Raw genomic sequence first — 17,539 nt, 5'->3', positions numbered from 1 at the left:
CACGATGTAATGCTGTTTTTTTAAACATAATTCATTGTATCATACACATTTACATACAGTGCAGTGGCAAAAATCTGTGTACAGACACGTAAATTTAGCAATAAATTACAAAGGCAGGCATGTAATTGACAGATTGTATGATAAGTGCAGGACTTTCCTGGTCACTTTTCTTGGTTCATTACTTGCAAAGAGGCAAAACGCCTTTTTCAAATAACAGCATGAATTAAAAAAAACTCACATTTTGTCCCACACTCTAAAGTAATTGTTCTCCTAGACAAATCAGCATGTGTACATTTTACCTTAAACTTGAAAACTGCATTCAAGGGGGCCTGATATGTAACCTAAATAGGCATGGGTAGTGCTGTTATGGACCTGATATAGCTAGAGCTTTGCATGTTAGTTCACTGTGCAATCTGATTTACCAGTGGTCGTCGTTAGAGAGACCTGAACGATGGCATTGGAACAAGAGTTGTTAAGCGATCAGGAGTTCCTTTAAGCATAGACAGTAAATACAATAGCTCTGCTTTAAAGCATGGTCTCTATCAAGCTACAGTCAATTGTGGAAATTTAGTTGAACTAATCTAATGTAAAAATGGAAACCTACAGTGTTGCAGTTTTTATTTTATGTTATCATAACCAGTGATTGAAATATAATAGTGTGTGCCCCCCCTGGCTATTGTGTGGTTTCTCTTACTGTTGTAGCTGCCTCTTGCCTGAAGAGTTTCTTATAATAAGAGTCACAGGTGAGATCTCAGTATCTCTTTATGCCGTATGCACAATCTGTGATCAGATTTGAAAGGTAGCATTCAAGGTTTATTACAGTGTTTATTCCAAAATGAAATTAACCTAAGAAGGCTTTTTATATCTTTCAGTATGGAGGGCTTCTGTTTTTCTTTTTACTTCAAATAAAAACAAACAAGTAGATAATGAAACACTGTGACTCGTGTCCTCTTCAGGTGTATCCAGGGATGGTATCACACTAAGGAACACAGGAATCAAAACGTTCCTTGCGAGCTTGTTTGCCTTACAGTGTTACGTGCTACTGCACAACCTCTCACAGAAAAGACAGCAGTCTAATCTGTGTAAGATGAAAGAACGTTAAGAACGGCCACCAACGAGAGGAGGCCTTTTGGCCCATGTAGCTCGTTAATTGATCCGAGGTGTGACGTTTGATTAACAAGGAGCTGATCAAAATGTTTGTTTCAAGGCTCAGTTGCTTCGTACAAAGTATCAGGGAAGATATCTTTCACTGAAAAAAACACTCGGGACCTGGAGACCCGAGTGGATATTGTGGGATCTTAAACACTCTGCTTGAAGGAGACAAGGCCAAAGTCGCTTGTCTCCTTTTCCCCCACTGCTCTGATTCTTCCCCTGAAAGGACTCACCGCTCTCCAGCAGAGCAGTCGCTTCACCAGGGGGGACCCGAAGACAAGGATCTTCAGAGACGCAGAACCTGTGGCCAGTAAAGGTCACATTGGCAAGGTCATTACAGAAACAGTAGTCAATGATGGGACAAAAAACAGAATGAAACCATTGCACAGGCAGGCCTCCTCCCAGGATGTCTAGGTACAGACGTGGTGATCGTCCAGGGCTGTAGGGAGACTTGTCTCGGCCCCATTCCCGTCGCGCGCTGCACTCCACTGTTAATCCTGTGACCCCGAGCTGGATTGTGGGATGCCCCCGGATCTGTGCGAGGCTCTGCCCATCATCTCCTGACCCCACTCCCTGTGGCTGGACTCCTGCAGGCCCCTGCCGGTGGTCTCGATGGGCAGCAGGAATGAGGCGATGGCGGCCAGGATGCAGCAGGAGCAGTAGACCGACAGGGTCAGGTAGACCGAGGATTCCAACATCACCTGGGCAGGTGAAACAGTGCGAAATAAGGGAGGCATTAGGATATAAGGCCATAAGTGGGGTTATAAACAACAAGAGACCCAGCTTGACTTGCTTGGTGGCTTTGTATTACAAGGGTGTCATTTCTAACAGGAATCCTGGTATTGACTACAATACAGCATCTGGGATCAGAGTGTATTAAAAAGATTGCAGTTGCAGACAGGAAATACAACAGTAGTTAACAAATGCCACACAATACAAACGTACCTGCGAAATGAACGGGGTGATGAGTGCACCCACCCTGGCCATCCCACTGCTAGTCCCTAACCCTAGGGCTCTGGTAGCAGTGGGGTATACCTAAGCAAGACATAGAAAGCAATCAGTAACAACACCTGATGCACATTGTGCTGAGTGACAGTCTCAGGCAGTTTCAGATTAGAGGAGGAGGTACACTTTTGACTGGGGGTTTCAGATTCCATTTTTAATTTCATTATAACATGCAATAGATTAAGAGTATGTTAATAACCAAGTACAGATACTTCCCTTTGACAGGCCAGTAATAAGGGAGCAACATTCCCCAGAAGCCTGAGGGCGTAACCTACTGGATGCTGTGTCACCTGACCACTTTGGTAACAGTGATTGGTCAGTTGACAGTATATAAACAGGAAGCACATGGCCTCCCAAGGTCTGACATCTGTCATCTAGGGATGAGTGTGCTGCTGTAATGGATTGGAAGAACAACCAACCAAGACAAAGCTGAAGATTTGTGAATTTGTGATTAGGAGTGGTGCATTTGTTGATTTTGTTATAGAATTGAAGAATTTTAGCTGCCCCGTGTATACGCAGGAACTTTGAGCTAGGCTTTTGTTTTGTTTTTGTTTAGAATTATAAATAATATGACTACATTTCCTCTCATTGCCTGGATTTGTTTCTATTTCCTGAGACTGCGCCTAATTAAAAGACCCATGATACAGTGGTAACACACTATGAATGATTAATGTTTATTAACAAAAAAATAGCAGTGGGTCTCAATTAAGTGAAAATGCACATCTCGAGGTTTCCAAATACATTTTGAGGATGGGCTTGAAAAAATGTCAAACCCCCTGACCTGGGGATTTTTCAAAGTTGCTGGTTTGCTCTCCTGTAAAGAAATTTAGAGGTCTAGGGCTCTTCTTTCAAAACAGCAGGAAACGTTCTGGAAATTAAGGGCATGAATTTAAGGGCTTGTTATAAAATGACAACAACCTAGATTACAGGGATCCTTCAGTAAGGATTCTGAATGTTTTACAATATGCTTAACAACGGGCTTTGTCTATAGACTCCCCAGTGATTCCACACACATCCCCGGAGGTGAAGAAGAGGTCACATCTTCCTTAGGTAGCCTGGACAGAGGTACTGCATGCAGACACAGAGCGTCCTTACCTCAGGAGTATAGACATAAGCTGCTTGAAAGCCCCCAGCAATAAATGCCCTTGCAATGAAGATGAACACAGTGAGAGCTGTCCTGTAAAAGCAAAACATCAAAGAATGATCAGAGCTCTCTGCCCTTCAATCACCAACTCTTCAAAGACATTCTTAACCTCTCTTAGAGGGCTTCCGGGTAACGGGATATAAGCCACTACAAGGAATCTAAGAATTTAAAACTGCAGTCTTTCACTTTCTGAGATGCTAAAAATGACTTCAGGTCTTTCTAGCACTCTTAGTTTATCAAAACAGTAATAGTTCTAATATTAATCAAAAACATATGCCTGTAGATCTAACATCACTAGAAAATGCATAGACTATGGGTCTCTTACACACAACTGTATTTTTTTGTGAAACACTTCACTGTAATGCTTTAAATTCACCACACAACATGCATGTTCCTGTGCAGAAGCAATCAGATGCTACTCCCTCATCCCTCACCTTCCCATACAGGCAAACATGGGGAGTATGCAGAGAGAGAAGATGAAGAAGCAGAGGGCCATGGTTTTCTTGCGCCCAATGCGGTCGATGACCCACAGCGTTACTATCAGGCCTGCCAGAGACAGGAAGAGCAATGTCACAGAAGCAACACTTCCTCTTGCTTGCAGAGAGACCATCAGCATAGGCCACAGACAAGTAGAAGACCTATCTTATTAGTTGAAATAACCTTGAGAGCAATTCTCCTGAATTAGTGCATTTCACTAATGCACACTGTTACACACTGTTTGCAGCTGAAAAAGCTCATTATCATAGCTGCAAAAATGTGATTTGGACTACTGGCAAACGTGTGTTAATCATTATGCTATCTTCTCCATACCAAAATATACACAGTTTTGGAGATCATGGACCAGTTTATGGTCCTTGCACTTGAGATATAGAGCTGTTTTTAAGTGAAATTCAATCTATTGTTTGTACATGTTCACTGCTTATGGATCTATCTCGTTCGTTCAAAGTACAGTTATATGGCTCCTTTGTGGTACTTCTGTCTACATGGAGGGGAGGTTTAGAAGAGAAAGATATGTGGAAATACCTGAAACAAATTCTTATTTAATGTCAATTGAGAAAACGTTGATCTTTGTTTCCTTCCTTTCCTAACCTTCTGACAATGTGGCACTTCAGGAACTGAAAGAGGTGGCACAGTGCCCTGGCAGTTAGCACTGCTGCCTCACAGTTCTTGGGTCCTGGGCTTCACTGCAGGATGGGGCAACTTCTGAGTTTGTCTGGTCACCCATGTTCATGTCTGTTTTGCCCAGGCTCTCTGGAATCCTCCTACCTTCCAAAGACATCCTGGCTATGTTAATTAGTGTCTCTATACTGCCCTGTGTGTGTGTGCCCTGCGATGGACTGGCTTCATGCCCAGGGTGTAGTCCAGCCTTGTGCCCTGTGCAGCCAGGATAGACCCTTTGCTGCCACAATCCTCACCAGGAATAAGTGGATTGCTGGTAATGGATGGACACTGTAAAAAAAGACATTAAATGGGACACTCATGCTGTCCCCCATTCTATATCAGAAAAAAACTGTCTGGTTTAGTTGAAGAAGTAGAGGGAACACTTGGTAAATTCCCTTTTTTATCCCATGCAGAATTTATTTTCCCCACTGGACAAAACAGCTCTTTCTCCTTGTCTAGTCCTAATGATTTCACCTGAAGGTGCTTAGTGCGAGTGATACGGGTTAGTTGATATTCACCTGGGAACTCCGATAATGTCGTCCAGAGCAGGTCTTTGTAGTCATCTGTTGACAAGTATTTACATTCCAGACTACACCGGGGCTCCATTCTCCTGCCCTTGGAGACTGAGAGGAGACAGTATATTGATCTAGATTAGGAGATGCTCTGTTTTATTCACATGTACAGTAGAAGATAAACTTCGAATGGGTTTCGCACAGGCCAATCTGAAAGTATGACATGATCCTTGATGAATCATTGTCTTGGTTTATGGTGCATGCTGAATACAACAAGCTTGGTGCTAAAGTTGATCCAAAAGGCAGCTGAAACTACACTGTCACAAAATTTAATTTCATGTCAAAAGGTTTAAAACAAACTTCTGCAGACAAATTGGTAGGTTGCCACCTGTATGACTTGACCTTGTTTTCAAAACTAAAATAGCACAAGTCTAGCAGTATTTTGAATAATTTTGTAACTAACGGATTCATCAGCAGCTGAACAGAGCAAGGCTTGCGGCTCTGAGAATAAGAAACTGTCACACTCACCACCACACACATCTCCTGCTTGAAATAGCTCTGTGGTCAGCAAGACCAAACCGTAGTAAGAAAAGGCATTGGAGAACCTGAAACAGAAACATCAAGATGCATTGCTTTCTCATAACTCCTCCATCCTGGTGAGACCAATGGAAGGACCCAAGCTGAAGTAAAATGACAGACCAATTGCATCCATTTCATTTTCCAATTTACTTCCTTACTAGGAATTCTAGATATATATTTGACATGCACCTGTCTTTCATAATGATATGTATCTTATTCTAAAAAACATCATAGCTCCCCATACTGCCTGTTGTTAATTTTGTGGGTGATGTTTCAATTTTATTTGGAGTTCTTTACATACTGATTCACAGAGTTAACACTTGGTGGTATCTAAGGCTTGTACTTGTTGTGCTGACCGAAGCCTTAAAACTCACCAAATAAACCACAGCAGCACCGTGGTCCATCGGAACTGAGGCGAGAAGAGATCCTGGATCTTCCCACGGCTCTCCTGTCACACAGAGACAAACAGGGGCTACTGAAAGCAGGGCAGAAAAATGTACTGTGCAGGGTGTTAACCCTGGTGTCCTGGCCAAGTTTCACCCTGGCCTTTACCCATCCTGACCTTCTCATAATCCCCATCTATGAACTGGTTTCAACACTCTGTTCTCCCCACTGAGAGCTGGTGTGTGGGGAGCGTACTGGCACACTATGGCTGCCGTCGCATCATCCAGGTGGGGCTGCACACTGGTGATGGTGGAGGGGAGACCTGTAAAGTGCTTTGAGTGGGGTGTCCAGAAGATCACTATATAAGTGTAAGGAATTATTATTAATTTTAGTATTTGACCATTCTTCCTCTTCTTCTTCTTCTTATTATTATCATCATGAAAATGGTCACAGTTAAAATTAAGACAACACAGCTCTCTCCTGAAGTGTCAGACACTGTTAAATTATCCTTGGAGAGGCTGAAAGAATTGCCGTCTGGTAATGCGGTGTGATATTTACTCCCAGTGAAACCCCACAAAAAACAACTGCAAATTCTGGGTAATGTGCTACCTCATGTCTCTTCAAACTTGGAACTTGCGCAGCAAGTTAAACAACAGCTCAGATTCAGCTGAGCTCAGTTCTAATTGCCCGCTGTCAGTCCTTTATGAAGTACTTGAAATCCTTCAGTTTGCAAAGCTCGGTAGGATTTGTGCTCAGAATATTTCATTTCCCGCAGTGCATGACAAGATAACGGGCCAGTGAGCTGATGTGGTAAAAGGCCAAGTGTGGTATGGACTCCCACTGGGGGTACCCAGCCTATACTCCTCTCCTCACCTGTCTAGCAGCGATCAGTTTCCCCAGGGGCATGGGCGCCCCATTCTCAGTGGCGATCCGTTTCAGAGTGTGAAGGGCCTTTTCCTGGTTCCCTGTCAGGACGTCGTATCGCGCGCTCTCTGGCAGCCACTGCAGGGGTCAGGCAGACAGGGCAGAGAGTCAGAGCCAGGAGACATTCACACTCACCTGCTTGTGGGGGAGGAATGGAGCTCGACACGTTTGTCAACTGGAGCCAAATGAACCGAAAGACACGTGCTTTATCTTTTAATAGTATGATTCAATTTAAATGGCTTTTATACACTATATTGAATTTTTAATTAAAAAATAATAATTTTCATTTTACGATATAATTTTCATTTAAGTCCCGCAGATTGGGTTTTCTCTCTTCTTTAAACCCTTAAAACCAGGTCATTTCTACATGTTTATTTCTGTGTGTAATCACAGCAGTCTACTGCTCTCTTCTTCTGCTAGTGAGACTCTCTCATTCACCATTATGGACCAGTAACAGTGAATCACCTGTAGGTGTCATCAGACACTATACACATGGTAAAAATCAGAATGTACTGCAACAGGAAAAGAGATAATAAATTGAGGTCTACAGATCGTACGTTATATATTCGGTTATGGGTTTTATTTATTCGAGATTTCACTGAGTATGTTTTAAATTGCGGAAGCAGTCGTACTCTAATGGAAAATTCTGGATGTCTTTTTTTTAACTTTGAAACTGAAAACAATTTCAACAGAAACCAATCCAGTTTTCAGGAATTCTGAACACGTAATGTGTATCATGCCAAACATTGATGATAGTGTATATTTACTTTTTATTATTAAAACAGAGCACAACAAAACTAAAACTACAAGGGAGTGCCATTCATTTCTTCTCTATCCCCCAACACACCAACATCACCCACCCAACAAAGCAAGAGCACATGATGGATTATGTATCGGATTAGAAAGAGTAAATTTCAGAAATGGAGGTTATACACAATAGTTTGACACTGCAGGACAAATTCAATGTATTCACAACAAGTGTGACACAGTGAAGACACTTTCCTCCCAGCCCTGGAACAGGGCAGAGCTACTGAAACACCTGGGTTACTTACGAAACACAGGAAGGCAAACAGGATGAGTGGGACAGTGGAGAAACCCAGCAGCCAGCGCCAGCCCAGTGTTGGCATCACCATGATGGCCAGGAGGACTTCAAACACGGTGCCCAGAGCCCAGAACATCTGCAGGGGCAGTGCCAACAGGTCAGCGGGGGGAGAAAGAGTGCCTGTCTTTACAACGTCACTTAATCAGAAACTAGAAGGAATGTGATGGATGGATCATGCCTAGTGCTGGCATTTCATTTTCTGAAATAAGAATTGAGACAAATTTTATGCATTTATTTACAGCAGCAATGGCTAAGAGAGCCTTGGGGGATTTTGTTCTACATTTCATCAAACAGTCCCAGATTCTTGACAGAATACACATTTCTCACCAGTAAACCATTACAGTTGTCTTGAAAATAAGTGGATTTTGGGGACCAAGGTTGCACATGATCAATAATGTATATAAAGGGAGACATGATATTTTTAAAAGGAAACACAACATATTCATTTGCTAGTTCTCTGTATTATTTTACCACAAGGTGTTCCACCCATTATTCCTCACATTCTATAGGGCACTATGGCTGGGTGGCATGAAGGCACAGTGCTTAGCACCATGGACACCATGCACGGGTAGGGCCCTGAGCTGAATTCCTGGGGTGCTGTCTGTGTGGCGTTTGTATGTCCCCCCCTGTGTTCCCGTAGGATTCCTCCGGGTACTCCGGTTTCCTCCCACAGTCCAAAGACATACTGGTAGGTTAATCGGCTTCTGGGGAAACTGACCCTATTGTGGGGGTGTGTCTGTGTCTGCATTGCAATGGATAGGCTTTCAATCTGGGGTGCTCCCCGCCTTGCGCACATTGTGATCACTATGGTGATCTGAAGTCTAAGTGGCAGACAGGGCTCAAGGCAGGACTACACCCTGGATATGATGCCCGTTTACTTAAGGGCATACACAGGGCCAATTACGAAACACCAATCACCCTGTCTTTGAAGATGGGAGCAACCCAAAACACACGTGTGAAATGAACGCAGGAGGCACCCTAGGCCGTTATCAAACACAGAAGCCATGAGGGAGCAGTGGTAAACGCCTCAGGACGGGAAAAAAAGCCGTTTTCCAAACCTCTATCAGCAAAATGCATGCGGCCCTGGATTTCATCGGAAGGAATTCTGCATAAAGCGTGACACTGAAAAACAGAAGATCCAAGTGTACGTAATGAATTCACAATGCCATATTACACTTCTCCTTCCAAAGTACGCTAATGGCACCATCCTAACACTCGTGACTTGGTGTGCTGCCAGTTCACTGTTCTATATTGCATGACCTTTGATGTATACTTGCATAATAACAGAAAAGTAACGATAACATCTATCATCTAAAACCTGGACTAGAGTATCATAAACAAATGTGTCTGACGCCCTTGTTTCTGTTGACTGCTAGGAATGTTCCTTGGATACAAGCACCTATTAGTACCCTGTGTCCCTGGTGTATATCACTGAATCTGCACTGCAATGATTCCTGCTTCCATTAGCAACACTCTGAACAATTTTAAGGCTGCAATTGGTGTTACAGAAACATTTCACACTACTAAAGGTTTCTGGACAAGAGAACTGGAGAGAGAGGGTGGCGACAGCCATATGACATAACCACTCTAAATCTCCTGTAAAAAAACCCTCCGGCCCAGCACTCAACACGCTGCCTGTCTCCGGCCTGACTTACGATTGCGGAGTTCCTCCAATGCCGAAGCCCACGAGCGCTCGGAGGAAGAGGATCCAGCCGTACACCGGGGCGAAAGCACTGAGAATGCCATAGTACATCGTCCACAGCACGCTCATCTTCAGGCCCTGCCAATCGCAGTCAGACAGCATGAGCGCGCTGACAAGCAGGCCAGCAAGACGGGCAGCGTCTACGCAGTTTCATACGTTCATCAGCTGCCGCGTTGTAGAAGAGCATTAAGACCAACCCTGGACCAAGGTGGTGCAAAATGAAGTCTTGGAAAACGGAGTTTAGTGAAACGATACAGGCAGGGACAGAGAGGAACCGCTCAATAAAATTGGCGCAGCTGCCGATCTGAGCCACTTGAGGCGTCTGAGTGGATTTGCCTGCCAGTGTGTTTCCCGGTGCACACAGACATATTATACTGTAGATGCATTCAGGTGAAGTCACGCCAGGTGGAGACTTACCGTTTTCCTTCCATACTTATCCGATATGTTTCCCCAAAGAGAGGAGCTGATCATCATCCCGATAAACACCACCTGAAAATGGCAAGCCCAGAAACAGTACAGTACTGGTGATAACCGTGCCTCTGGTAGTAGTGTTGATTAAAAGAAAAACAGTAATAAAGACATATATGTTTCTAGATTTATATTTGTATCTAAAGTACAATAAAAAAAGTTTTACACATCTTTCCACAAAATGGCTCTTACGCTTAAACTGAGTTTGTAGTGGTGCTGAGAATTAGTCATGGAAAACAAACATTTCCTGAGCATGTTATAATCTACTATCAACTTTCAACAACTGGCCATACAGGATGAATACATCTAAAAGTCTATGTCAGATTAAAGAAACACCCCTAAACGTTTTCTCCTTTAAGGTCACAGGTAACTCATTGGGTTTTTTTCTGTTGACTTTCTCAGTATTGTAACGCAATTTTCAACTTTTCAAATTTCACATACTCTACGCTCATACGCTACTAATACGCTATAAGGAACTACATTCATGCTTGTGGTGGTAGTGGTTTGGTGACTAAAACATTTTATGCAGTAAATCGCAGTACATTCAGTAAATGTGAACTCTTGCAAAGTAATATACTTCAAATATTTTTTACACAGTAATATACTATCCTGTGAGCATGTTATGGAAATAATCGCTATGGTATGACTGTACGGTATGAGACCTGTCTGTGTGAAAGGTAAGAGGGTCTGACACAGTACCGATGTGAGAAAGGCCACTTGCCAGCTGGGTAGCCTCCATTCGCAGTGCAGCTGTGGAGCCAAAATACTCAGAATCATCATTTCCATGGCATCTGCCATCTGGACAAAGAGAGACAACACAGAAAAAAGAGTTTTAGTGGTGCAGCTGCTTGTAATCGGTGGACAGTAAGCACTGGCCTGCTTTTATTATACTGCTTTGAGTATTTTAGTTATCCATTTTAATTTTATTATTACAATAATGACTAGACACCACGTAACCACCGAGATGTCTAACACAACTACACAGTTATGAAAGTAAAGTACATCTTTGTGTACCCCAGGTTTCACAGCCTCAAGAGCAGGTCTGTGCCTGACGAAGGTGAGGCACTATGTCGGTAAAATGAAGTAGAACTCATCACTTTGTTGCCCTAATGTCAAAACAAAACAGGATTCAGCATTTCTCCACCTTGATGTAACTAACATCTTCAGCACCCACAGGTACAGAACAAACTGGCTGTTTTGGGCTGGTTTCCTGCCTTGTCCCCTGTGTGACCTTCACCAGGAATAAACAGATGAATGGAAAACAAACATTATATGCTAAAATATACACATAATTCTATGGTGGTAAGCAGATGTACAGACTATGTTGACTGGAATATAGATCTACTGTATGTATTCTTCAGTTTTAACTTAAGTATCAGAAGGATTCAGTAGACTTAGTACCTTTGTTACTGCACACAATTGAAACTGTGGCACTACTGATCATACTACTGATCTTATCAAAGCACAATCGATACTTATCAAAGATGTCTGCACGGGTTTTCAGCTTTGTGCATGCCCCATCCCTGCAACAGAAGCGCAGCTCAGCTACAGTACATTAGCTTCTCACCCATGATAATCCTGTGAGAATGGAGAGCTTCCACTGGAATTTTCCGAAGCCAATAGCTTCCACCGCATCTTCCACCATAAATGTGTCTGAAAGGAGAGAGAGGTCTCTGAGAGCTGGCTATTCCTGACAGGAGGTGGAGAAGGGGTATTGTGGTACAAAGCTTCTCCTCCGCCGAGCCCACAGTCTCCACAGGAGATCCCCATGGTCACTGAAGATCCATGCAACATGTGCATAACAAGAAATCAGACTTCTTGGAAGGTACGCTGCATGGACTATTTAAGACTGCAAACGTTTTTTTTCTCCAATACGATTCTTGTTAAAGCTGATGCAATCGCACAGCCTGTGCAATTAACTTCTAAGAACTGTACTCTTTTTGTGATAAGATAAATTATCATTCTGAGCCACTGTCTGAGCTCTCACAATACTGGATATGCTGATACCTTCACCCCTCACTGCTTGACCTTTTTATGTTTCTCAGATTAGGGGTTTAACTGACAGAAAACGATAAGCCTGCTATTTCTACCATAATTCATGATTTTGGGCTACAGCTGCAGAAACAATTAGTAAACCAGAACCTGCAGTATGCTGGCACTTAACCTGAGTGTAATTAGCTATGTTTGTTGCCGAAGCAGAACTCTAAATGCACCAGTGATCAAGCCTAAGGGAGGATGGTATTTGCACAGGCTGTAATAACAAAGAGCTAAGTGATCTGGCTATTTAAATAAGTAGTGCAGTGTGTTTAGTCAAGCACTTGGTCTAAGTTTGGTTTTCTTTGCTAATTTTCTAAAATTGCCTTTATGTTGGGTGAAATGGCACCTGCTGCTTCTTGCTACACTTTTTTGGGGGATTTTTCATTCCCAAAGCCACAGTGCAGGAATACTGCTGATTGGGTATTATTTTGTAGTTTTATTTACAAATGTTTCATGCCAATAAAAATTTTTTTTTTGCCAAGCCCAAAAACCTCCAGGTGTGCCTGCTGTCCTGTGTGAAGCAGTGCCTTGTGGTTGTTGAAATGTGTGCATATGTTACCATCGGTGGGGTTCGCAAACTCTCTGGGGACCGCAGCCCCGTCGCCCAGCTCCACGGGCTCTAAGGCTGCCCGCACCCCCTCAATTTGAACTTCGTGCTCCCCGCACATGATGTCATCCTCTGAGCGCGCACTCTCCCCCGTGCGACGAAACTTCACCACACTGGGGACAAGCGGGACAAACACAGACAGAAGAATGGCGTCAATCGGGTGCACTAGGTAGAATATGGAAAGCAGCCAGGGCCAAATGTGGCTCCCCTAGCCCTGAGAAGGTCGGCCAGGTACAAAACACAAGCATCCAAGTATTATCCAAAGTGCTGTTTATGAAGAAAAGATCAAGCAACTTTTCCTCCCTCAAAGACTTACAGTACAGACTGTTGCATCCACGACTTGACGTAAGCGAGCTTTGATATTTAAATCTCTATAATCAGCCAGGATCACCCTTCAGCATCTGACTTCTGGGGATGATTAATGCAGATCTTCTCCCATCCATGTACTATATAATTATCCCAGGCCTGCATTTATTTCCCTTTAGTTTATTGTAGCATTTTACTTGATTGTGATACTCTTTGAAAAATAAAAAAGTAATTTATATAAATGGGCAAAGAAAGTGGTAAGTTAAACTGCTTGCACTTATTTATGAAAATAGCTTATAACTGCAGTTACAAATTAACATTGTGTATTTGCATTGCAAATGTCACTGTCTCCTGCACTCACAGCAAAGAGTGAATTTTTCACTCAATGAATATAATGTCAGATAACCAATATGGTTCAATTGTGTGTGCCTTTCTTTAAAGGTTAGGTAGGAGTAAAGTGTCCCTTTTGCTTTCCTTTTTTAAAACCCACTGGAAAAGTGAAAGAACATTATTATTTTTCAATTACTTTAAGCCAAGTGACAGTACACCTAATTTTTAAAATATGTTTTAAATGAGCGATACAAACTGGAAAATGTCATATCACTGCACTTATAATGTGATTATCATATACAGTAACAGTACAGTGAAAATAACAAAATGTTGTTTTTATTTAATGTTATTCTTAGATTACAGGTTTGTGCTTTTCTGTATCACACTTTTTGTCTGTTAGGGGTGCAATCTTATCTAATGCTGGAACATACATAGAAACATGAGATAAGTATATCTAGTACGAACAGATAGTGGCACAACTGACTCAAAACTCCATACAGACATACTGTACCTTATTTCAAAATAAGAACATTACAGAACAGAAGTGAGCTTAGTGGAGAAGAACATTGTTTTTTTAATGATATCTGAAAATGTGTTGAATAATTTAACTGTAGGGAGCTGAGGGCACAGCCACAGTTTTCTGATAGTTATCAGAAGATACATGTTCCATTATCAGTTCCCTGATTTCATGTAGCTTCTCAAAATAATCAACTAATTTTGTTACTTTGAAATGGAATATTTTAGATTAAAATATATTATTAACATATTACAATAATATATCATATTATTATAAAGACAATAATGTTTTGAATCTAAAGGTTCTGTAAAATTCAATTTGATCCATTGTGGCACTTGAAATGTTACATTCAAGGTGCACAGTGTAACTCTACCACTAAATTAAAAACAGTTTATTGCAAACATAACAATACAGGAATAGGTACGTCTCACTTCTAGGATATGTGATCTTGGACACAACATAAACCACACTGTGCTGATCCATATATTTAATAATAAATCAATTAAAAGTTTCTTAAGAGTTTTCTGAATCCATTCATTTCAAGAAATTAGAAGCATTATGTTAAAAAAACATTACAAATACCTGATTCCAGAATCAGTCCAGTTCTCAGAAGGGACCTTTTGCCCTGTGTTCATTTTAAAGACTACTGTGCATCTGCTATCAGGAAGCTAAGATTCACTACAGGCTGTCTAACCTGTTTTTTTGTTCTGCTTCAAATTACAACAACACCCTTAACTACAATTGCATTTTTTTGTCTCTGTCACAGACATACACACTCAAACACACAAAGGCTGGAGCTGAAAGAGAAGTTAAGCCCATTCAGTCTGTAATGGTGATTTTAAAACTGGTCGGTATACTATTCCAATGTGAAGTGGAACATACTACTTACCCATTCTGTAAAATGAGAATGCCCTCTTGCTCTGGCCCCACTATGCTATGCTAGCAATGCCAAACCTTTAAAGTGTGCTTTACAGAACATTAAAATAGGTTGTGTAAGCCCTGAGGGTAGGTAGGAAATGTAAGACCCAAGAGCTTGAAACTGCTCATGCTGAAAACTAAGGCTATGCATTTTAACCCCGATCCCCCTGTACCTTATGGATAGAGCACTCTTATTAAAAGGTGCCATGATGGAACTGTACAGTAGATCTGTCCTATTAATACTGAACGTCAAGACGAAGATGATCTAACCTTCTCTGCATTTTATTGCACGTACTGCCTTCAGTTGGTACTTCAAAGTGTGGACCCCTGGGGTCACTTGGAGGGCCACCTGTGTGACTCTGAGGTCCAAGCTCAAACGTTTGTATTACATACAACACATAGAGCTACCCAACAAGCAACCATTCCAACCCACTCCATTGCAGTACCTTAGGGCAACCAGCACCATAACTGTTGTATTGACCCAGCTATCTGTCAGTGAAGGGACTGAGGAGTCGGCTGGCACAAAATTCTCCAGTGGAGTGGAAAGGAAGGGCTACTCAGCCATGTTGTCTAAGCTGAACGTTGGCTTCTTTCAAGAAATGGCTGGATCAGATCCTGGGATCAATTAGCTGATGGAAAATAAACCAATGAGATGGGCCAGCAGTGTCTGTGACCTTTCTTGTGTGCCTGTGTTGCCTTGAAACTGCGAGTGTCTGTTCCAAGCTCGTTCTGTTTCAGGGGTGGTATAGAAATATCAATCCCAAATAGATCTGAAAAGCCTGCCAATGTCTCTGGCTCACTGCATTGCTCACTGGAGCTACAGGACTGTTCCTTCTCTCTCTGTGGCATTTTAAGCTAAGACTCCTCAAGATTAATCTCTCAGAACTGCTGATCATACCAATGGCTGGTTATATAGATGTCATTTTAGTAAATTAGTTATTTTTGAAAACCAATTAACAAAATATGGTATCCTAATCTCCAAAAAGATGTGTTGCATGGACTGCATCTTAGCCTTCATGTTTCTAACGTTTCTTCATCATTTTCTCCTGCTTCTGTGATGAAAAGTATGCCTAAATGGTTAAATAAATACATACATTTTAACAGAAGAATTAGGTAGCTGAATTGTATTTTCTTTTTCCAGTCCACGAACAGTGTGTATGTGCATGTTTTATCAAATTAATTTGCATCTGGTTTGCTTTACTAAAATAAGGCGAAAAACTGAATAGCAATTCAGTGCTATCCAATCCACACAGAAGCATACAAACTCTGCTGAACTTCCTTCTATATTACAGTAATCTTGTACGTCACAAAACGAGTAATGTAAATACAGACGACCAAGAACTATACAGGCTTAACCTAGATGAACGCTTAGATCAAACAGTGTAATATAATTAAATACAAACATTACTTTGTACACGTTAAATAATATTATATAATGAGCTGAGATTCCCTGAGAGACCCAAGGAATTCTCAAATGTTTTTCTAACACGAAATACGTGAGTACATCTACACAACAGTTAAAGTGTCCACACAAGCAAAAAAAAAAAACTGTCATTCTACGACAGGGCGTCATAAATTCCCCGATTATTTGCAACCATCCACCAGAAAAGAAATATTATGAAGTCAACAGAGAGAGCATGGACTGTTGGGTTCTTTATTTAGATGTCGTCCTCGTCTATTTACCGTGACCGTGAAATCCTGCTGTAAATAACCCTTTTGCGTTTTCCTGCGATGAGGAATTTTTTCTTTCCGTTTAAAACAGGCGAAGTGGTACACAAAGGTGTCAGCTAGCACAAGCAAAACGAAGCGAATATTTCTGCGGGAAAGCTGCCTGTTTCGCAAAAGGCCGTGATGCATTCCTGGAATAAAATTAACAATTTTATAGCGTGGTATCTGTGGCTTTTAAAACCCGTAAAACATGACTTACGGGAGTTGTCGGAGCTGGAACAGATCATCGTCCATCGCGGAGGCGTTTTTCGTTGTCTATTAGCGCTTTGTTTCATTGCAGTTACTGTACATTGTTTTCAAAACGAGCTGAGATGTCAGCACTACAGGCTCCTGGACAGCGACTTATTCTGACTATCAATGGAGATCACGCAAACGGAGGGGCGGTGTTAGGACTTCAGGTCTTCACGTCATGCTAATTGAAATGACGGTGAGAACGGCTGTTAATATTTAATGAGACGTCAGAGTGGAGTCGGTAACATAATTACTTCGAATGACGATTGCAAATTAAGACACCTTTTCCTCGCGTGTTTTAAAATGAACGATCAATCTGCAAAGGTTTTCTTGAAAATTTATTATTTTTCAAAAAATAAAACTGAATTAGAGGTGCAACCAAATCTTTACGTGTAAGACCAATGGAATACGTGATAATTTTACGAACTGATTGGCGATGTTTTATTTTAGCAGACCGAGTTTGCCCATTTGATGTTTCGTCTAAAAGCCTTGTAGATGTACTGTACGGTACGATATCACCAGATCGACTTGCATTGTTAAAGAATATACAGTACATAGCGCACCAGGATGTAAGAAATTAAATGGCATCATATTCCACCTTATTTATAACTTTAACTTTTACTTAGAACTACAAAGGTTGTGAAACAGCGTTAACTTGGCGCCCAGAGAAACAGCAAAGGAAATCACTCTCAGTTGATGCTGTTAAACCAATTACAGAGCTAACGTCGTCAA

At 41.7% G+C, this 17,539-nt stretch overlaps 1 protein-coding gene across 3 annotated transcripts; it reads right to left on the bottom strand.

Moving 5' to 3' along the window:
• svopa (SV2 related protein a) lies at nucleotides 1-16,943 on the bottom strand. 3 transcript variants are annotated; one of them, XM_088935568.1, is made up of 16 exons: nucleotides 16,776-16,943; nucleotides 12,730-12,890; nucleotides 11,701-11,786; nucleotides 10,833-10,931; nucleotides 10,083-10,154; nucleotides 9,619-9,743; nucleotides 9,022-9,085; nucleotides 7,914-8,039; nucleotides 6,811-6,939; nucleotides 5,928-6,001; nucleotides 5,503-5,579; nucleotides 4,981-5,085; nucleotides 3,736-3,847; nucleotides 3,253-3,334; nucleotides 2,098-2,187; nucleotides 1-1,853 (listed from the first exon to the last, which is right to left on the bottom strand). In XM_088935568.1, exons 1-16 carry the CDS (start codon nucleotides 16,808-16,810, stop codon nucleotides 1,644-1,646), a joined length of 1,647 nt encoding a protein of 548 aa, XP_088791694.1. In that variant the 5' UTR covers nucleotides 16,811-16,943; the 3' UTR covers nucleotides 1-1,643. The 3 variants fall into 3 exon arrangements, with proteins under 3 accessions (XP_088791694.1, XP_088791693.1, XP_088791695.1); XM_088935567.1 differs by lacking the exon at nucleotides 16,776-16,943 and adding an exon at nucleotides 14,513-14,580; XM_088935569.1 differs by lacking the exons at nucleotides 11,701-11,786; nucleotides 12,730-12,890 and having other exon boundaries at nucleotides 16,776-16,834.
• Nucleotides 16,944-17,539: the final 596 nt, after the last annotated feature.

Source organism: Atractosteus spatula, chromosome 17 (assembly GCF_055471065.1).
Source record: "Atractosteus spatula isolate fAtrSpa1 chromosome 17, fAtrSpa1.hap1, whole genome shotgun sequence".
Taxonomy (NCBI): domain Eukaryota; kingdom Metazoa; phylum Chordata; class Actinopteri; order Semionotiformes; family Lepisosteidae; genus Atractosteus; species Atractosteus spatula.
The sequence above is the reverse complement of the archived record's forward strand: the minus strand, read 5'-3'. Positions and strand labels throughout refer to the sequence as shown.

Excerpts from the sequence above, each read along its gene's own strand:
- svopa (XM_088935567.1), bottom strand. The coding sequence starts at position 14,565 with ATGAACACAGGGCAAAAGGTCCCTTCTGAGAACTGGACTGATTCTGGA. Across the intron at positions 10,155-10,832 it reads AAGTGGCCTTTCTCACATCG|GTGGTGTTTATCGGGATGAT; the intron begins GTACTGTGTCAG and ends TGCCATTTTCAG. Across the intron at positions 8,040-9,021 it reads CATGCATTTTGCTGATAGAG|ATGTTCTGGGCTCTGGGCAC; the intron begins GTTTGGAAAACG and ends CTGCCCCTGCAG.